At 37.5% G+C, this 22,201-nt stretch overlaps 1 protein-coding gene and 1 long non-coding RNA gene across 4 annotated transcripts; one reads left to right on the top strand and one right to left on the bottom strand.

Annotated features, from left to right (window-relative positions):
- The first annotated feature begins 1,960 nt into the window (after positions 1 to 1,960).
- Positions 1,961 to 13,277, top strand: slc39a9 (solute carrier family 39 member 9). Of its 2 annotated transcripts, XM_057344243.1 has the most exons (8): positions 1,965 to 2,037; positions 2,437 to 2,590; positions 3,241 to 3,349; positions 3,538 to 3,738; positions 7,468 to 7,536; positions 7,712 to 7,797; positions 7,985 to 8,119; positions 11,896 to 13,277. In XM_057344243.1, the coding sequence occupies exons 2-8, from the start codon at positions 2,495 to 2,497 to the stop codon at positions 12,127 to 12,129; spliced, it is 930 nt and encodes a 309-aa protein (XP_057200226.1). In that variant the 5' UTR covers positions 1,965 to 2,037; positions 2,437 to 2,494; the 3' UTR covers positions 12,130 to 13,277. The 2 variants fall into 2 exon arrangements, with proteins under 2 accessions (XP_057200227.1, XP_057200226.1); XM_057344244.1 differs by lacking the exon at positions 11,896 to 13,277 and adding an exon at positions 9,482 to 9,631 and having other exon boundaries at positions 1,961 to 2,590.
- A 2,821-nt stretch (positions 13,278 to 16,098) lies between these two features.
- On the bottom strand, positions 16,099 to 19,987 carry LOC130560461 (uncharacterized). Of its 2 annotated transcripts, XR_008963684.1 has the most exons (4): positions 19,832 to 19,987; positions 19,670 to 19,731; positions 19,446 to 19,507; positions 16,099 to 19,223 (listed from the first exon to the last, which is right to left on the bottom strand). It is a non-coding gene; the product is annotated as an uncharacterized LOC130560461 (long non-coding RNA). The 2 variants fall into 2 exon arrangements; XR_008963683.1 differs by having other exon boundaries at positions 16,099 to 19,507.
- Between the last annotated feature and the right edge of the window lie 2,214 nt (positions 19,988 to 22,201).

Raw genomic sequence — 22,201 nt, 5'->3', positions numbered from 1 at the left:
ACTAGACAAGACTGGGCATTCACAACCAAGGTTGTGACAAATAGGCTGGTTTCGGAAAGTTACTGCATATTGGTGATGGGAAGTCCAATTCATTTTCAGTGAACCAACTCACCAGACTGTTCAATTCAATGAAAGATTCAAAAAACCTTTTTCGTTTGTCCTTTACATAATCACGCAATTAAGTCACTATGCATTTCTTTTCTAACAACTCAAGTGACATGGTTGAACCGTTTAAATCAGTTATTTGCTAATTCAACATATTGATAATTACTGCCTTTTCATTGTGTTTGAGGTCATTTTCATTCGCTGATACGACAGCCTGCAGCCTACGGACACAGGACACTCAGGGGCACGGCAGGGTTTCTGGGTCCCCTGGCTAATTTGTATTCCGAGCCCCAGCACCAAACGTCATATCTTATTTCCACATTAGTAAAAGACAATAATGTTGTAGATTTGAAAAGTTTATTAAATTAAATGAAAGTATGGATTTATAACTGTATACAAATAATTATATACTGTAAACAGTACATATATTGTTATTTAGTGAGTGGATAACAAGTTTCACACACCAGCACCTTCAGTAAAAGAAATGTGGAAATGGGTTAAAAATTTGTCAGGATCATTGAATCAGTGATCTGCTCGAGAACCAAATCAGTTCTATTTGTTAATGAATCATACAGACTGGTTTTATCAACAACAATGTCGAGTTCACTGAAATGAACAAACTGAAAAAAAAATCAGGATCAGTGCAACAAGTGAAAGGGTAATAAACAATGCAACAGTTCCATCTAGTGTTTGGTTTCAAGAACAGAAAGACAGAAACAAAGATGCATATAGAGAACCAACATATTTAACTTGAAACGTAAAAATCTTACAGTAGATCTTATGGTCTTTCAAAATCATACTTTTAATTATAATATTATTATTTTGCAAATGCAATTTAATGTAGGTGTAATTGGAAGACATACTATGTAAATAATAAGAAATCACACATTTATTAGACATGCAAGTTGTTATATAGACTAATATAAAGTAGGCTACTAAGTATGAAAAAAAAGTTTAAACTAGAAGGAACACATCATATGTTATGATGCAGTGGTGACTACAACATCAAAGCTGCTATTAGGAATTTAGAAGGCACTGGTGGTGCTTGGCACAGTTACGTTTATAATGCCTTCGCTAATGTTCACATTGCCAACAGTCAAGTGGCACACATTCAAGAGCTTTTAACCTCTTTATATTAATTGTACATTTGCCGTGCCTTGTTTCTAGGTGTCATGCTACTGTGGGCTGCACAACTGGAGGCAATTGGAAGTCAGAGGCCCTTGGCATTTGCTCAGTTGGCCTGGGGCCTTAACTATGACATATGTTTTATTGTAAATGAAATAGTGTCAGACTATTATTTTTATTTTATTATCTTGGAAGTGTTCTTGCTGTAACTGTTTCTCTATAAGCATAGACTGAAAAAGTGAGACTAAATTTTGAGAACATTCTTTGACTTCTTGGACTTTCTAAAAATTTCTAAAAGCAGAAACAGCAAATCTAGATCTTCAATTGTATTTATTTCATTCAAATTATATTTATAATTAATTTTATTATAATATATTTTATTATAATTTAATAGTTACATCTGATTAATTAGGTTTGTATTAAATTAATTTAATAATTAAGAATTTATTTTTAAGTGGCAATGCATCTGAATTTGTGGTACTGCAGGCTAAATTGATATCTAAAGTATTAAATACTTATTCATATTTTTGTATTTATTTTACTTCGATGGAATTTGGATAAAAGATACAGCTTATTTTTTATTTTAGCTAAATACTTTTTTGTCATGATTTTTTAACCTTGTTTTTTAGTAAAGTATTTTTCAAGGCTTTTGGCGTGTTGATAGTGGCGACGTATTTTTTTTGAAGTCTTTTGTTATGACGGTGACGTGACCAGGAAGTGCTTCACTCACACTGCCAACGCCACACTCGAGCAGTTAGCGATCGGTGTTGTTGCTGTTTGTATACTGCGGTGAAGATATCAAACTATGTGAGTTTACCGCGTGAACAATTTAGTAATTATTTTGCTATTTAGCACAGGCTTAGTTGAGAGAAAAGGATTATGACCAACTTTACCAAGATGTGTTCATATGCGTGTTTATTCGGGTGCTGATCGTGATGGTCTTAGCAGTTGCTTAGCGTGACGTGTTGTGTGATTGAAGTTAAGCAACATTATTCAGATAATCGATCGGGTCAGTGTTACAAAAGGCCAAAACCGCTTTCATATAAGATTTTTGGTGGAACTCCGGTTTTGCTTTTATGAAGGGGATAGATACAAGCGTACTGCGCTCTAGCTAACAGTTAACGTAACTGGCTAATACACCAATCCACGTAAGAAGGAACTGTTGACATAAAATATTGACGGGGTTTGTTGGTAAACTTTTCGAAGTGACCCAAAGCTGTAGGATCTGTAGTGGTTTAGCAGCTCTCACTGGTGATCGGGTGAAATGGATGACTTCAGCTCCATCAGTCTTCTGTCTCTGGCCATGCTGGTTGGCTGTTATGTGGCTGGAACTATTCCCCTGGCTGTCAACTTCTCTGAGGTAAGCTGGTCTCTGGATTGATGAGTTTATTTAGGAGAGTTGGGGGGCAAGATTCTGCTCATTGAGATTTACCGTGCTGGGGGGTTTAGTTATAGATGGTTTGGGGGTTTTATTATGGTTGGAACTAAACCTTACAGAAACCTATGTCTCTAGGTGCAGAATTGAGCACTGTGCGCTGAAGTTGAACAAACGTTTTAATGTTGAATGTAATGACAAACATTACAGTTTTTACTGTAGACATACGCTGTTTAATTATGCTACCACCCACAATAGTCTAGTTTCTGATGGTGGGGGTGTATTCTCTTAAAAATGCAGCTTAAGCATTTGATTTTTGGACATGCTTTGAAAGAACATTAGAAGTATGGCAAAATAGTGAATTCAACCGAAATTTTGACCAATTCAAAACTAAAGGGGTGGTCCAAAAATAATTAACCAGATTTCAATCGCCAGTCAGTTACTTACTATTTAAATCCCCTATTGATCAACCAGAGGTAGGATCATTCAGGGGAGCATTGTCTCCCTCACTATAATTATTTTTCGGGATTTGAGTGTATATCTGTTCAGGCCTTATTTGAGGTATTTTGTATTATCTATCTAGCATATACATGAAAGAATGTAAAACCAATGACACATTTTTATTTTATTTTCAGGAGAAGCTCAAGTTGGTGACTGTGTTGGGAGCAGGACTATTATGTGGCACTGCATTAGCTGTCATTATTCCAGAAGGAGTTCATGCACTGTATGAGGAAATGCTAGAAGGTGAGCTTTATGTGATTTAATGTGATTTACTCTTTAAAATCAAAAAGCCCAAAACACATTGGTTGCTACCAATATACGCCGGTCTCTGCGTAGACATTCTAAAAGTGTTGTGTGACTGCTGCGTTGTGATGTGTTTCATGTAAGGTTTGAAGGGATTCCAAAGCTGTGCTCTTTTTGTTATGGTGTAGGTGGGCACCATCATGGCCATGGTAAGGTGGAGGCGGAGGTGTCTGATCCGAAGGTTGCGGAAGGAGTTGTAGGACCCAGTAGTGAACATGGCCACGGTCACGAGCAGCTCCACGCATATATTGGCGTCTCTCTGGTGCTGGGCTTTGTCTTCATGTTGTTGGTGGATCAGATAGGCAGTTCGCATATGCACAGCGGTGATGGTAGGTTTGCTTGTCCTTTAGCTCACTGTAACATATGTTATACTATACTAGGGTTGCACGGTGTACCGGTGCTACGGTAGCATCGCAATGCTAAAGCTTCAAAATACCCGCGATGCCTCTCTATTTTTGAAACGGTACTATCCAGAGATGGCAAAAGTACACACATCCTTTACTTAAGTAGAAGTACAGATACTCATGTTTAAAAGTACTCAAGTAAAAGTTGAAGTACTGACTAAACTTGTTTACTCAAGTAAAAGTATAAAGTATGGGCTCTAAAATGTACTCAAGTAAAAAGTAGCCAATACTACTACTAGGGATGGGCGATATGGCCCTAAAACTATATCACGATAATTCCTGGTATTTCTTGCGATAGCGATAAAAATGACGATATATCCATAACGCCATCCACTGCTGTATTTTGCGTCAAGTGATAGTAGCTGCATGTAGTCTAAGCCCTCAGAAAAACAAATATTATCAAAAAGTAAAACTTACCCCAAATCAAACAGCTCCTAAAATATACCTATAGTATTTTTGTAAATATAAAATATAATAGTGAGATTCGACTTCAAAAGGTTGTAGTAAAGAAAAGTTAAATGAACTAAAGCTCAATAAACACATCATGTCATACCTAAAACTGTATACATTCTATTGTTGGGTGGAAACGATCGATCGCATCACGCTGTCAATCACTCTCTCTTGAACTGTGTGAACCTTCTCTTCTCACAGCAACATACACTGAATCTGTCTATGACTCGCGCTACAGAAAGAGAACAGAAAAATGCGGATAAAAGAAATCTAATTAAATAATCCATGCTTTTATACGCTCATAAACGTATTTAAAATAACGTAATACAAACTCGCATGTGTACTGTATGTGAACAGGCAGCAGTGCTGTGAGCGCTGTGTCGAAAGCACGGGACGCTCCGTTCATCCTGTATATAACAGGCAAGAAATCGTATTAAACAATTTGCGCACGCGCGCATAACATCTAACGAATGTTTAAATAAATACTTTTAGCCAAACTAAATGTTGTGGTGTAACGTATTATGACTATCAACGAATACTTAAACGAATTAAATAAAACGAAAGTGAAACTAAACATTAACTCGGATGCATCTACAGTGCCAACCTAAACGAGATTTAGAGCTCGTCTTTTAGTGCAAACTCTTTCTCAGCTTCACGTCCGCCCTCCGCTATACCCGTTTTCACTTCACATATGAGCTGTGAATGGGTCTCACAAAGAAATACGTCATCAACTAGAATTTATCGTTTATATCGCGGGAAGACTAATTCCTATCGTGTGGAGAATTTCTACCGGTATATCGCAAACGATATAATATCGCCCATCCCTAACTACTACCTGTTTTAGAGTCACGCTCGTACCTCACAACTGAACTACCATTATGTAGAACACAAGCATAAAACAGACTGATGGAATAAATCTATTTGCCACTACCTAGGTAGTGGAAAAAAACACAAATTTATAATACAATTATGATGTAAGATAAGAGTGTAAAGGACAAGCGTATTGATAATAATTGTGACAGAATTCCCTTTGTCTCAAGTTCTCAACCATAATTTTAGCTATTCTTTGTGTTGCCTTCCGCCTTGGTCCGTGGCAGCTTCTTAGACTACTAGCCTATGTCTGCGATGCGTAATAGCCAGGAAATGACTGTTTGGTACTGTGATTGTCAAAACATTTTATAACAGAATTTCACTGCTTTCAATTTTAGATTAACTGTCCCTTTAAATTTTAAGCACAGACCATTCATGGACATATCATTATACAAAGGTTGTAGACACTTGGGAGATCTTGTCAAAAAGAGAAAACTGAGAAATAAAGAGATAATTAATTAGGCAAGTCAATTTACTTGGTAACCATTACTGTTTTTCTCGATTGGTTAAACACATTTCTTGAAATTATGCCTCGCTTTAAAATATTAAATGTTTAGCCTCTTACATTGTACGTTACACTCGTTCAACATTAAAACTGATGTCAGTGTTGCTAGATTAGGTGGACGATTTCCAGCCCAAAGGCTCACTAAAGCCTACTCACTCCAACAAAAACCAGCCCAAAATTTTAACTGCCAAAATAATGTGATAGTATTTTATTGCAATGTCAATCAACGTTGATAAGGATCGTTTTTTATTTCCTTATAATTTTAATCATGACAAGATGAAAAATATAATAAAAATCAGGAAAATAGATCAAACAGATCAAACAAGGCAAATGCATTAAGAAAATTAGAAAATAAGACTAATAGGATATGTCCAGAAACCACTTCAAATGGCAATCAGGAAATTAGCGCATTTTTGTGCAAAAGTGCCCACTATAATTAGTTCATCGAAATTAACGCAATGAGCAGGTATTTTTCACTCGTTCATGAACTTAACGCACACACCACGATAGCAAAAAATATGCAATTAATACATACTAATGAACAACAATAATGCGCTTACCTTAACGAGCTGCCTTAACTTCTGACAGAACTACAGTACATCTTTCGTGAAGTATATGTTTGTAGAACATGCGAATAGCTAAATAGCTAAATTACATATTTAAAATCTGGTCCTTTCGCACTAAAAAACCCTACCATTCACGAGTCACCACATGATGCAGAATATCACGCTCGAGATCTGAGAACAGTTACTCCGTCTTCTTTGATTTGATTGGTCACCGCTTTGCTCTGTAAACAGTAACTCCCGCCTTCTTACATTTGATTGGCTAGTGGCCACCTCACACAGCGCTTCGGCTTTTAGGCAGACCTATCATTAGGTTGAAAAAGTCACGCAATGACAAGAAATAATATTGATTGTGCATCAAATACAGAATAAAACTAAAGTAACGAGCCTGGTTTGAAAATGTAAGAAGTAGAAAGTACAGGTATTTGCGTAAAAATGTAAGAAGTGAAAGTAAAAAGTCGTCAGAAAAATAAATAGTGGAGTAAAGTACTGATACCAGAAAAATCTACTTAAGTACAGTAACGAAGTATTTGTACTTCGTTACTTCCCATCTCTGGTACTATCGTAGTGCCGTAGTTAATGTTGCATATGCACATTAATATTTATTTAAACACTTGCATCTGCCTTTTTGCGGTGTTTATCTCCAAAATGAATGTGTGTATTGAATGTCTCGGACGAGTTAAAGATTCAAATTGGCAATTTGAACCAGTTGGTTAAATGATTCACTAACTCAGTGGAAAATTGACGCCACCTACTGGCCGTTTTAGTTCTGCATTAAAGTAAGCCTAATTTTTCCCTTTATAAAGACTGCTGTATCAATTCAATTTGTCCAACATTTGAATTAGTTCCTACGTGAAAAATGATCTAGTGTACTTTAGTATTTACTACAGTAAACTACTACAACTCATAGATACTAGTGTTTTTGAGTCTTATCATAGTAAATATTTCAGTATACTACAGTATTTATAGTATTCACAAATGACTAAATGTAAATGTATTTGCTACAATTTATCCAATTACTACAGTTAATACAACAATATATTCTAGTGTATAGTACAGTTTACTATAGTAAATACAAAATGTTTCATCTAAATCTGTGTTTTTTGTATAGTTTTGAATTATATGGCACAGCATCGTGATACTACTTGGTACCGAGATACTTCAGCTGGTATAGTATCGTAAGACATGTTTATGGTACCGTGACAACCCTATACTGTACTAGTTACTTCACTTACCTATAATTGTGCTAAATCTATTCTCTGTTAGATCCAGAGGCAGCAAGGTCTGCTAGCTCTAAGGTCACGACCACGCTTGGTTTGGTCGTCCATGCTGCAGGTAAAAATGAACCTTGAGTTGCATTGATTACATGTTTTACTTGTGTAATGTTGCATTCACGTGGAATGATGGCAGGACAGGGCGTCAGATTGTTTTTAATCAAATTTATCATGTTACATATCCTGTGTTATGTTAGAGAAGAGATAAACATATCTGATTCCTTCTCTGGCTGTAGCTGATGGCGTTGCACTTGGAGCTGCTGCATCCACGTCTCAGACTAGCGTTCAGCTCATTGTGTTTGTGGCCATTATGTTACATAAGGTACAGTAATTCTAAATCTGTTTCGCCCCAAATATCCTGTTAAAGTATTGTTAAACAAGTGTTTATTTTGAAATACATTTCTGATGTTGCATCAGCTAACAGATTTGTATTTATTTATTTTCTATTTATGTCTAAAATCAGTTAAGTTGTAAACATTCTTTTTTTTACATTTGTGTGTTTTTTTCAGGCCCCTGCTGCATTTGGACTCGTCTCTTTCCTCATGCATGCAGGCTTAGAAAGGAACCGGATCCGGAAGCATCTGTTAGTTTTTGCTCTGGCAGCTCCTGCTTTGGCTATGCTTACATATGTAGGACTCAGTCAGGTATGGTATGAATAAATTTGAATAAATCATGGTATGAATATTTAGAATATCAGTCTAATTAAGTTGTTTTTGATTTGGGCATTAGTAAAGTTTTACCTTTGATTTAATATTTAAGGGGTGCATATTTAATGCAGTGGTTCTCAAGCCCTGTCCCACAGCTTTCTGCATCTTTTAGGTTTCCCCTTTTGTTTAACATGTCCGATTCAAATCATGAGCTCATTAGCAGAGATATTTGAACTGAATGAGTCAGAAAAGGGAGACCAAATGTTTAGTGCTCTGGGTCCCCAGTATGGGATTCCTTTTGTGCCAATAAAAATGAACGCAAACTTTTAAAAAACGAACAAAAATATACAATGAGAAAGAAAAAAAACACTTTGATAATGAAAACAATAAACTCAGTTGCAAGAATGTGACATGATTTCTTAACAATTTTCTAAGTTTCGTTTTAGCAAATAATAGTTTTGAATTCGCTGCTAGATTTTTCATTTGCGCTTTCCGAGTTTTCGTTTACGCTTCTCAATTTTTCGTTCACCATTCTGGCACAAATCTCACATGTGGGCGGGACTTATGGCCACTTTACTCTCATTGGTTAGTGAGATTTGGATTGACAGCTCCCTGACCAGGAAGATGATACTGAAGACAGTGCAGCGGATTAGAGAGCAATCTGTTTGCGGTTTTCTGTATTGTATTGTTTTAGTGTTTGTACTTAAATTACTTTCTTATTTTGTAAGTATATTAGCAGGGTTGCCAACTTTCACGCACTTAAAAGTGGGACACGCTTCCAGGCTCTATGACGCCGTAACAACAAGCCAACGTCGAGCAAATACAGGATAGATAGCCATATTCACATGCACCTTTACGTGGGTATAGAGGCCGTCAAGACAGCAGTCTATAATTTATAATTTCAATGATATCAGGAAAACGAGATGCCTAGTGAGTTTTGAGGAGATATACAATAAAGTGTTATGCTTCCAGTTCATATTTCTAATTTATAGATTATAATCGTGGTGGCATTTTATGTATCGTTTCTATCTTTAAATGTTTGTTTATAATTTAAGAAGTTTCTCTTCTGCTTTTCTTTAACCTGTTTTATGTAGGTGTGTAAATACGTAATGAAATTGTTGTTTGCAAGAGGCAGACTAAATTAATAAAACATTCTGAAGGCCTCTAATTGTGTCACCTTATGAATTTGTGTTGTTGTAGCGTTTAAAAAACATAAATGCCATTTGAATGTATTGGTAGTGTTTTATGAGGTGTACTTTCTGTGAATGTAAAGAAAGGGGTATTCTACTGTACATTCACCATGAGTTTAAAAAGAATGATACAGTACTTAACTTATACGTGGACTTAATTCTTTAAAAGGAGACTGTATGCAAGAGCGACATCGTCATCCTCCTCCTCAGCTGGACACAAGTCACCCTCAGGTACATTTATGTAACCGAGATAATAAAATCGCTAAAAGTTTCTCTGTACAGTAACTATGCAGTTTTCATTTAGCACGTTAATTTCTCACAACCCAATAATCTGTAACGTGTCTTTATTGGATGTTATAATGCAAGTTGTTCGTTCCTTTTTAAGAATATTATCTTAATAGGCCATAAAATAATACCTGACAAAAAATATAAAGCACACAATGAACGCGCTTAGTAAAGACAAAATTGCTACTGTACAGGAATAAAACTAGTGATTTTCTTTATTATCTGAATTACATTTATTTACCTGAGGATGGGGAGGATGCTTGGATCCACACCACGCATGACTTACCTACTGCAAATACCAATTACTAATATACCAACTAAATAAGAAAGTAGTTTTAAGTACAAACAATAAATATAACAGCATGCAGATCGTTCTCTAAGATTCGTTGCACTGTAATGTCTTCAGTATCGACTTTCTTGTCAGGGAGCTATCAATCAAAAACTCACTGGCCAATCAGCGTAAAGCGGCCATAAGTCCTGCCCACACGTGAGATTTGTGCCAGAAAGGCGAACGAAAAATTGAGAAGCATAAACGAAAACTCGGAAAGCGCAAATGAAAAATCTAGCAGCGAATTCAAAACTATTATTTGCTAAAACGAAACTTAGAAAATTGTTAAGAAAAATGGCAGTTTATTTGAAAATCATGTCACATTTTTGCAATTGAGTTTATTGTTTTCATTATCAAATTGTTTTTTTTCTTTCTCATTGTATAATTTTGTTCGTTTTTTAAAAGTTTGCGTTCATTTTTATTGGCACAAAAGGAATCCCATACCCCAGGACCAGATTTCAGAAACAGTATTTTAAAGACATCACTAAAAATTCTGATTTAGATTATAACGAAAAATGTATGTTTGAAGTGTTAATTGTGTAATAATAATAACAACATTTGCATTTGAAAGGTCCACATGTTACCCAAAGGGTTATTTTATTCCACTTTTCCTGAATAATTTATGTTTTTTAGAATAAAAAGCATATATATTTTCACATCTTATCCAAATGAATTATTTGTCCATACATTTTTTAAATACGTTAAAGCTATTGCTATTCAATGGATTAAAAATAATCAAATATTTAGTGACTAAGGCCGTGTTCACACTTGACTTCTTTTTTGACAAGAAAAAGTTGACAATTGCGCTTTTTAGTTAAAAAAGTTAAACTTTTTTCAACCTCAAAAGACGCTCTGAGCTGCATAAAAGACACTGGCGTTTAAAAAAAGTGCTCAGGACTTTTTTTGAAAACACGGTTTACTCCATAGGATTATAATGTAAAACAGACGCTAGCAGCTTCAAAAAAGAAGTCAAGTGTAAAAACTTAACTGCTTTCAAAATGTCTCTAATGCAATAAACCACATCAGTGTTATTGTTTCAACAAAATCTCACAAATAAAAAAAGCACTAACTTTCAATAAATGTGTGAAAATTATATTTAGTAGTAAAAATAAAGAAGGGGTTAATTATAAAAACACACTTGCATTAGTGTATTACCTCATTGATAATGTAATTAATCAAATAGTACTTACTTTATTTGGATAAACCATCACCTTCTCCCCAAATAATTGTGCATTATCAATGCCATTTATATTCAATAATATTTGCTTTTGTTGGATGATTCATCCATGACAAGTAAAACATGAAGTTACTATAGCTTACACCTTTTTGAAGATGCTACAACTGAATAAGGAATAAGTGATGATACAAAGAATGGTTTCCATGCTCATTGGGCTAGTGAGGTTTTAAGTTTGAGTTTTGACTTATGTGAAACTATGTATGTGCTTAATGCTCCTGAGATTGATTAGTTGTTCAGACAAGCAGCAGACTAGTTGATTCTGCAGAATAATTTGGTTTTGTACATCCAAAGTAAAAACAGTTTTCTCCCTAATGTAACATCTGAAGTTACCCGAAAATCTTGTTGCAGGAGTATCATGATTAATTTATGTCCTCAAAAAAAAATGTCCTCAACGTTTATTCAGCAATAGCTTAGAAGCTTGACAAGAGTTACATAACAAGCATTGAGACTTTTCATGCAGGCATCCCATCGCTATAGGAACAGGTTGCAGCAGGAGATTACTCACCTCAGGCTCACCCACTGCTAAATACAAATAAATTGTGTTTTTTTAGACACCATGGCATTTACTGAGATTTAGGAATGCAATGTGTTTGTACTGCTGGCACACGTGAATATCCCTTTTAACAATCCTAAATATTGTCCCTTTTAACAATCCTAAATATTTAAAGTCCTAGAGCTGTGTCCTAGATTTATCCATGATCTAATGCTTTACTTTCATTCTTCCTCCTTTCAGAGCAGTAAAGAGGCACTGTCAGATGTTAACGCTACTGGTGTGGCCATGCTGTTCTCTGCCGGCACCTTCCTGTACGTGGCTACGGTGCACGTCCTACCGGAGGTGGGAGGAATGGGCGGCCACAGCCACTCGCCTGGAGGAAGTGGTGGGAAAGGACTGAACAAAGTGGAGGTCGGAGCTCTAGTTCTAGGCTGTCTGATACCTCTAGTGCTCTCCATTGGCCACCAGCACTAGTGTTCTTAAAGCAGCTTCGGAGTTAAAAACATACCTGAAAGAGTGTGATTGAACAGCATTGGCCAAACATGAACCTCATATTACCGGTTTGAATTATGTCTCTGTCAGTGTGTTCGAGTTGACAACTGAATTGAATATTAAACATTTGAGTCGGGCAGGAGTTGGGATGCATCTGTGGACTCCCAGAACTGGTTGCTCTGGTGCCCTCACAAAGCACTGTGTGCTGACATCTTCAAATAAATCATGTATCGTGTGTCCAACTCTATTTTTTTCTTCAGTGGTGCTGGTTTTAGAAATTTAAAGGATATGAATTAGGGTTGTCATCTAGGCTTCATATTTGGTGTTCTCTCATTTTTTATTTGGAAAATGTACATTAATCTTTTAATACAAGAACTAATACCCGAGTTGCCATTTGCAGTAATGAAAACGTCAATGTTTTTATATTGTCCAAATATGGTAATTACATTTGCCCTGTAAGACTGTATATAACTGCTCCACCTGTACATTTTTTGCACATATCTGGGTTGATTTGTCTTATTAAAACAGTGATCAAATTACAAGGTGTTAAACACCACACAACTATTGTTAATCTGACAAAGAGATTATTTTCTTTATTTAATATTTTCTTTGCCTCTTCTATGATTTTTTTTAATTAGACATTGACAGAATAACAAAGTTTGTTTTTCCACAAACTTTTTACTACCATAATGGTTAATGGGTTACTCATCGAGATGTATTGATAAATATTGGAAAACGTGACATCTATTTTTGGTGGTAGAAACTTCGATATTGAAATCTTTGAAAGGACTTTTATTTTGTTATTTCTTCTGAGGGACCACTAAAGGATCAACTTTCCAGGAGTTTAAACCGTTGCTTTTGACTGTCCTTTTCCAACACTTCAAATGTTATTGTCCAAAGTCTAAGCTGGGTTGAGAGTTAAGTGCATGCACAGCTTTTTTTATTTGATTTATGCCATTACTGAAACCTGATTGGTTGTGTTATCTTGGAAAAAGGATCTCATTGGTCAATCAGATGTTTTGTACTGTGACGCCTGCTCACAGCAGAGCCTGTGTACTGTAAATATGTATTCTCTGTATAAATGACAAACAAATTCTTAAGACAAAAATGAAAGCTCCTCAACAATCTGACATCTTGTTTGAAGTTCTGTAGTAGTTTTTAGTCTCACTTTAGTTTATGGAGTAAGAAAGATAGTAACTAATGACATTGGTTCCATTTTATACGCACATTTTTCTTGTTGTCTTAACTGATCTTAAGGTCAAGGATGAGAAGATAACGTTGTGGATCTGGTCTTATAGATGGTTGCCCATTGGTTACCTACGTTCCTTGAAGGAGTGTTACATGAGCTTGATGTTCATGTTTATGAAGTTACTGTGTCCTTAATTAAAGGTTACAAAACACAAAATAAAGTGTTATGAGGCTTTTGAGGCAAACCTAGACACCAGTAATGCTCATTGGGCTGTATAAGTGAAGTGGGTGGTGAAGATGTAAATACTTTGTCCAGAAATATAAGGGCTCTATAAAACAGTGTCGACCTCAAACATGTAATGTTAAAGACACACTGATGAACAGAGACTTTATGCTGACTTAGAATCATTAATTTTGTTGTTCTCTTTGGAATAAAATGATGTCACTGACATATACATAACAGTTCGGTGAAATTTCGGTGCCATATTGTTTTAAACAGGAAGGTTTTTATGATGATGGAGTAAGAGACTAAATGTGTAAAGGCATTCTGTATATACAAACACACACACAATCTGTAAGTTACTGTTTGGGTTCATTTTAACAGGGCTGTCTGTAGAGAACAATACTACACCATTCTTTTATTATCATGCTATGGAAGTAGGGAGAAGAAAGTATGTGATAGCGCTACACACACAAGTACAGAACAACAAATAGCTTCAAATTTCTTAGTGCTATTTCCAAACAGAAGAGAGAATTCCCTGCTCCCTTCATAGGGCAGAGCTCTTAAAGTAAACTCTGGGAAGGATGTATTAGGGCATGCGTTTGGAACTCCCTTTGTAAATGGACTCAGACCAAATATTAACTAATGTAAACTTAATAATGCCAATCCAGCAGTCACTTGTTGCAAATAAATTTATTTAAAAAAATGATAGTGTCTCATTTTGAAAGTATTCATCTTCTCATTGTTTGGTTAGATTCATCATTTGGCAACATTCAAAATATATTCTTTTTTGTTCTGCGGAATAAAAAGTGACATGGGTTTGAAATGGCATGGGGGACAGTAGGCCTAAATGATGACAGAATTTTAATTTTGGGTGTCCTATCCAGGGCCGCATTAACGCAAGGGCTTACCGGGGCTTAAGCCCAGGGCCCGTCACTGCAAGGGAGCCCGGCCTTTACACAAATATATTTTTTTAAATACGTATTTAAAATAATTATCTACGTCTCTGAGTTGTGACGCGCGGCGCAGCCAGCGGTGCAGTAGATCGTGTGAAAAAAGTGCTGGCTCCAGGCGCAAACCAAACTGCGAAAAGAGTGGAGGTGATTACTGGATGCGAACATCCTTAGCGTGCCAATCATCCCATATGCAGGTCATTCAAAAATTAAAGCCATTTGATTGGTAAAATCAGATTGATCAGATTTCCAATGATTGTGTCAAATTTACATTTCATTTCTTAACCGTGGGACTGGGAATGATTTTGCTGGAAAGTTGAAGAGCTGCTAAAATGTGAGGTTTTGCCAAAAAATGTGAGAGAGGGGCTCAAAAAAGAAAAAACTTAAGAGACAAGCAGCAGCGAAGGCGGGAGTTACTTAATAAGATTCCAAAGTTATCAGGATATTTCACAAAAGCTGACGAAAACGGGGTTGACCGGGCCCATGAAGGGTCATTCTGCCCGCCAATTTTAGGTTAGTTTGGTAGTTAACTTAATGCATAGGCTAGTAATTTTGTGTTTAAACAAACTCTATTATATATATATTCGCTATATACAAGCCAAATTGTCTTAATCAAATGGCTAATGCGTCAATTTTTTTCGAAATCGCCCATTTCAGAGAATTTACAAAAAATGAGACAAACAAAAGTATTGTAGCATCACCTACTAAGGAGAAAACAACTGCAGTCGGTGTTTCCTGTAGCTCAGTGGTTAGAGCATGGCGTTAACAACGCCAAGGTCGTGGGTTGGATTGCACATAATTAGAAACAAATGTATAGGATAATGTAATGTAAGTCGCTTTGGATAAAAGCGTCTGCCAAATGCATAAATGAAAATGTTTCCAAATGTGGACATAGTTTTTCGTATTTTCCTGACATTGCCTCTTACTAACGCCAGCGGGGAACGTTCTTTTTCCAAACTGTCTTTAGTCAAAAACAGTCTTCGTTCAACAATGTTGCAAGAATGACTGAACAATCTAGCATTGATGTCCCTGGAATGTAACATCATCCGATCCCTGGATTTCAACGACATTATCAAGGACTTTTCCTACATCAAAAGCTGGAAAAAATGTTTTTAAGCTGATTTTTTTATTGGAATGTTATAGAATTTACAGCCGTTATTTTGAATGCTTGAAGTAAGGTTTTTGTCATGACTCATGTTGATCTCTTTGTGTAAGTCGTTAATTATTATTTCTTGCCATATAGTTCGTACAGCAACTGTTTTGTTATAAATAGCGCGTATCGAGACCCTCGCGTTCTGCGTTGCGCCTTTAAAAGACATTCCTGAGCGCTGAATTCGCATTTTTAAGCACAGAGATGCGTTCCACATTCTATGGAGGGCCTGTGGTAATTCATAGCCCCGGGGCCCATGGAGGTCTTAATACCATTGATGATTGACGATTGATACGAATGATTTTCTTAAAAACATTTGGATCATCAAATGTCCTTTTAATTAATTAAAAACAATGTATGACATGATAAAAGCATTAATTTAAAAACTTGTACTGATAGTTTAACACAATTTGTATTTATTTTACAATAAAGGCCTTAAAATCTCATTACCATAACCATTTAAAAACTGTAAATCCAAAAGCATGTTTTGCTAAAAAAGAGATGCCAAGTTTTTATTAATCATACATCATTAGACAGTCATGAATTATATTTTAATAGAAAGTTATACATGTAACAATTTTAATATGTAGAAAACTAGCCTACCTGCATTGGTAATGAGAATCAAAAAGTTGTGTACACAGCGTGACAAGACAATTTTGATGTTTTTAGAGAAATATAAAGTAATCTGTTAACCTGGTTCAGGGCACACTAATGACAGATAATATTTAAAATAAAATACAAAATCTGAAAACAAGGTAAATCGAAAAGAAAAACAACACATCTGAAAACTAATGTCAGATAACACAAAAATTCTAAAAACCTATGTTGTTCATGCTGTTACGTAGCACATTTTGATATGTGCATATCCCCTGAGATACATTGTCAGATGAAGCATAATAGCCTACATGGATAAGCAATGTATTTTGAATTTAAAAACTGAAAGTTAATATTTACAAGTTAAACTGAAATTAGTTTACATACAATGAGCTGTGCACATTACATATTACAAATGACATAACTGAGTTGTCTGCAGCACTGATTCTTGGTCGGTGTGAAGTCAGTCACATTTTTTCCCTTAAAGACTTACCTTGCTTGTGTAGGTTTTATGTACATTGAACTGTACAAATCACATTAAAAAAAAACATACAAAATGTGTCATGATCTCAGTCTTGTCGTGGCCTTTTTGTCTTGTGTGAGTGTTTGTTTTGTTTTGTCAAACTCTTGTGGAACCGTCTTGACGGCTCTCCACGTGTTTAGTGTCTACGTCACTAGCCCCGCCCCCGTGTCTCCCCTTCAGGCTTCCCCTCACAGGGTTTCCATCACCTCATCATCTACACTCCTGTAGCTCGTCCCTAATTAGCAGTCCCCCCTGGCTCATTATTATTCACCTGTTGTTCATTCCCCACTGATTAGGTCCCCTCTATTTAATCCCTCTTGTTCTTTTGTCTTGTGTCAGACCGTTGCGTGTTATTGCCAGCTCTGACTGCCTCAGTCTAGCGTGTTCTAGTACTGCTATCTCAAGTCTTGTCTTAGTTATCTTGTCTTAGTTTTGTTTGTTTCTTCATATTGCTCCAGTGCCTTTTGCTTCTCTGTCATCTACTCCTGTGTCCCTCAGTACCCATTGGCATCTCGGACCACTGCTCTCTGCACTACCCGACACCACTTCTCCAGCGATCGCCTCTGCTGTTCGGATTCTGGCAAGGGTCGAGCCTTCTCCCCGCTGAGCGTGCACCTCGGAGGAGCCAGGATTCCCCATTCGTAATTTGTCCGCTGTTTCTCACCGTGAGTGCCGTCGGGTCGAGCTAGCTCTCCACGGACTCACGTGGTTCCTGTTCTCAAGGCTGGTGTCGCCTGGTGATTCTGTTGGACTATTACAAATAAAATCTGTTTCATTACCCGCAATTGAGTCTCCGAACCTTTTGTTCCTCTCCGAGTCATAACAAAATGTGCAGTAACTGCAGGTATCCAGGGCCAGAGCTGAGAACCAATGGTCTACTAAAATAATTTTGATGCCTCATATGTGGGGCATAAAAATATTATACATTTTAAAGCTAAACTTTTTTTAAAGCTAAACTTTTTTGTTAAGAGACAAACAGACTGTGTGTAAATACTTAAAGTGAATCAACAAACATGCATGACTTGTTTTCAGTAAGTATGAAACAAACTTATCTTGACATTCTTGATAAAACACCTACTGCCCTATTAAGACTTACAGTATATCTTATTAGGGCAGCGTATTCTATGGAATTCAGTTCCAAAATATATCCGGTATTAAAAGCAACACTTGGGAGTTTTACGACTTTAAAATAATCTCTCTAAAATTATTTTAGTGGTAGGACAACTCTTAACTGGACGGATTTTACTGCCGCTGCTACCCAGGGGCATAGCCAGAACTTTTTTTTTAGAGGTGGCCAGGTAAGACCCAGTGATTTTATTAGGGTGACCCAAAAAATCCTTACAGACAGAAATTCTTTAACTTCTACTGTAATTTACACCAATTCTTCAATTACACATAGTTTGCTGGTCAAAAGCATACACAAAGAACGTAAAGTAAACCATTTATTTGCAATGCTTTCAAGTGCTAACATTATTTTTAAATAATTTGCTAGCTATCATTTGCAGTAAGTTAGCTTTTTTTAATAGAAAATAATCATTGCAGAACCCCAACTTAAACGTTTGCGAAAATGTAATTAATGAATGAAATCCAGTTAAACAAGACTGCTTTTACTGACCTGATCCTTCTGCTCGTGATGAACTTCCATGGTACACAGACAGTACACTGTCACGAAGTGGTTAGCAGCTGTTCAGCTATAGCGCTCAGACTGTTTGCGTCAGTGCGTCAGCGTATGACATCATAATAACGCGAGAGTAATGGTCTCGCATTACTTTCAATGCATACGCACTCCGTAAACTCCGACAAACATCTTAAAACTGCTTCGCACAACAGAGGTGGCCAGATAGGTGGCCGTCCATCATTCAGGGGTAGCCGTCGCCACCCGTGGCCACCATGTAGCTACGCCCCTGCTGCTACCTAAGCAGCCCTCTATCGGCTGAAATCACACTTGTAACTTTGGTGTGCGGGTAGGCACACAAGCCCCGCCCATCACCTGCTTTACGGTATGTCACGTTTTACTCGTAGCCTGGGTGAAGCTAGCCAACAGCTAACAATAAGACGAAATGATCTAGTTTAACGCAAGTCTCCAAACCATCACCATGGCAGAGCCAGCAAAAAAAACAAAGAGGAAAAGAGATAGAGTAATCGAACACGAATCAATATCTGACGGACTTACATTCGGTGGAGCGAGCTGCATGACGCAACGGGTAGCAAAACAGATGGATACCTAGTCTTCCTGCTACTGTATTTGAAAGTCTTATATGTGTGGCCAGGACCGTGCAAAAGCAATGGCACCGGACACAGGATGAAAAGTCAAAAAGGGGTCTTTTATTCCAGACTACACTTTAATCTGTGCAGCGTTAATTTTGGTACAATTTGGGAATCAGAGAGAGGGCGTGGATTACCACAATCGAATAATGTACGGCTAACATAGACAACGGTAGCAGCCTGCTGGAAAATAGACAAACAAGAGTGTCAAAACAAAAAGTAAGCTGCTGCAATTCCATCAGAAATACATGAAAGTAAAATCTCCACAACATATTCAACTCTTCAGAATGGTCGATATATTACGCACATGTTAAACATGAATTCCCCATTTAACTAATAATTGCTTCAGTAACACTGTACACAAGCATATTACACAACCATACAAATGAATTAATAACAACTCACTGTTGTTTCTTCACGCTGGTGCACAACACACTAACACAGCATGTGACAAACTCGCCTCTTTCCTGTATATAGCATAGCAGACAAAGTACAAAACTCCGTATGAACATTTAGAACCCGATTACATTCAGATTACACCATTTTGTACACATTCCCACAGAACATGCATACACATGACCAACAAACAGTTTTCTTACAAGAGAAATAAACAAATTAAAAACACTCACTCTTGATGTGTCTCACGGTTCCTGGAGCACACACGAGGGCCTTATGAAACACTTTCTACACTCTTAATTCAGCAAAATAACCACATATTAATGCTGGTACCGCAAGTTAAACACACAATACGCTAGAATTTTACACTGATTTTATAACATTGAGTCACTTACGCTCTTCAAAAGCATCCCTTCTTTACCCCGCGAGCACTGTTCGAGCTGCCTGATCAAGCGCGCTGCTCACCGGAGGAACACAAGAGCAAGACTCCTCAGCTCATTATCACCTCTTAAAGGGCCAGCGTAACATTTCTAACAGCGACTAAAAAGGATCGGATAACCCATACCCCTCCTAGGGATCAATTAGTTTTAGAGGTTTCTAGGATTAAATTTGTGACCCGGTTACATATGTAATTAGTGATGCTTTGAAAAAGCATAACTATTGTTATTCGAACATACATACTTCTTATAATTATTCTTGTTCCGCCAAAAGTTTGGCACGCTACTTGTCCCGCAGCTTTTGACGTAGACCCATGAATGAATACATCACATCGACGGGCCTATTCGGGAATGCTGTGCTATGACTTTTATAAGTGATCGGGTGGTGCGATGGGGGGAGAAAAACCACCCGAAAAATCCCATTGACTACACGATTTGAAGGGGTTATCAGACTCTATAAGAACATCACTCACAATGGGGTGTAAGTGGCACCCCTGGGGTATGAGAGCCTCCCAAAATGTCTGTGTACTTATAATGGCGCCCATAGACTCCCTTTCAAAACCTAGATACCTATATATTCACGCGTTATTTTTTCGCTTTGGACCCATGAATGTTACATCAAATCGAGCTGCCCATTGAGGAATGGTGTGTGATGACTTTTGGAAGCGATCGGGTGGAGGGGGTGTGATAGGGTGGGCGAATAAAAACCCGAAAAATCCCATTGACTTAACATTGTGCCCAACTTTGACGGGTCGTAGCCGAGTGAGGATATCGTAGAAACATGAAAAAATACACGATTTGAAGAGGCTATCAGGCTCTGTAAGAACATCACTCACAATGGGGTGTAAGTTGTACCCCTGGGGTGTAAGAGCCTCCCAAAATTTCCCAGTCACAGGAAGCATGCCCATATAAGGCGTAAAACGTCCCGTGTTGAATATCTTAGCAGTACAACCACTTAGAGACAAGGGGGTGGGCTCATTTTACTCAGGCTACCAATCAGTGTGACATGATCATTATTAAGTTATTAAGCCACGCCCATAGCAACCATTTACAGCAACCTAGCAACCGACCCCATAGACTCCCATTATAAAAAGTCCATGTGGATATCTTTGCAACACAGTGTCATAGAGACAAGGGGTGGGAACATTTGACTCACACAACCAATCAGTGTCACAGGATCATCTTGAAGCTATTAAGCCACGCCCATAGCAACCATTTATAGCAACCTAGCAACCGATCCCATAGACTCCCATTATAAAAAGGTTCAGGTGGATATCTTTGCAACACAGTGTCATAGAGACAAGGGGGTGGGCTCGTTTTACTCAGGCAAACAATCAGTGTCCCAGGATCATCATGAAGCTTCTAAGCCACGCCCATAGCAACAAAACATGTCAGCCTAGCAACCGTTTAGCAATACCTATATCTCTGCATCAGAACATCGTAGAGACACGGGGGTTGGTTCTTTACACTCATAGCTTAGAGCATCATCAATTAGCACATGCTAAGCCACGCCCATAGCAACCAAACAGGTTATCCTAGCAACCGTTTAGCAAAACCTATTTCTCTGCATCAGAACATCGTAGAGACATGGAGTTTAGTTTGTTTGACTCATAGCTTAGAGTATTATCAATTGCAGATGCCATGCCAAGCCACGCCCATAGCAACCAAACAGGTTAGCCTAGCAACTATTTAGCTACACCTATATCGCTGCATCAGAACATCATAGAGACACGGGGGTTGGTTCGTTTCACTCATAGGTTAGAGTATTATCAAGTACAGATGCCAAGCCACGCCCATAGCAACCAAACAGGTTAGCCTAGCAACCATTTAGCTACACCTATATCTCTGCATCAGAACATCATAGAGACACGGGGTTGGTTTGTTTCACTCATAGCTTAGAGTATTATCAAGTGCAGATGCCAAGCCACACCCATAGCAACCAAACATGTTAGCCTAGCAACCATTTAGCAACACCTATATCTCTGCATCAGAACATCGTAGAGACACGGGGGTGGGTTCGTTTCACTCATAGCTTAGAGCATCATCAATTAGCACATGCTAAGCCATGCCCATAGCAACCAAACAGGTTAGCCTAGCAACCGTTTAGCAAAACCTATATCTATGCATAGGAACATCGCAGAGACATGGGAGTTGGTTTGTTTCACTTGTGGCTTGAAGCATCATCAGTTGGCAGATGCCAAGCCACGCCCATAGCAACCAAACACATTAGCCTAGCAACCGTTTAGCAAGACCTATATCTCTGTATCAGAGCATCTTAGAGTCATGGGGGTTGGTTAGATTCATTAGTACTTAAAGTGTCATCACCCT

This window comes from Triplophysa rosa, linkage group LG10 (assembly GCF_024868665.1).
Source record: "Triplophysa rosa linkage group LG10, Trosa_1v2, whole genome shotgun sequence".
Classification (NCBI taxonomy): domain Eukaryota; kingdom Metazoa; phylum Chordata; class Actinopteri; order Cypriniformes; family Nemacheilidae; genus Triplophysa; species Triplophysa rosa.
The sequence above is the reverse complement of the archived record's forward strand: the minus strand, read 5'-3'. Positions and strand labels throughout refer to the sequence as shown.

Excerpts from the sequence above, each read along its gene's own strand:
- slc39a9 (XM_057344243.1), top strand. The coding sequence starts at position 2,495 with ATGGATGACTTCAGCTCCATCAGTCTTCTGTCTCTGGCCATGCTGGTT. Across the intron at positions 7,537-7,711 it reads TTTGGTCGTCCATGCTGCAG|CTGATGGCGTTGCACTTGGA; the intron begins GTAAAAATGAAC and ends CTCTGGCTGTAG. Across the intron at positions 8,120-11,895 it reads CATATGTAGGACTCAGTCAG|AGCAGTAAAGAGGCACTGTC; the intron begins GTATGGTATGAA and ends TCCTCCTTTCAG.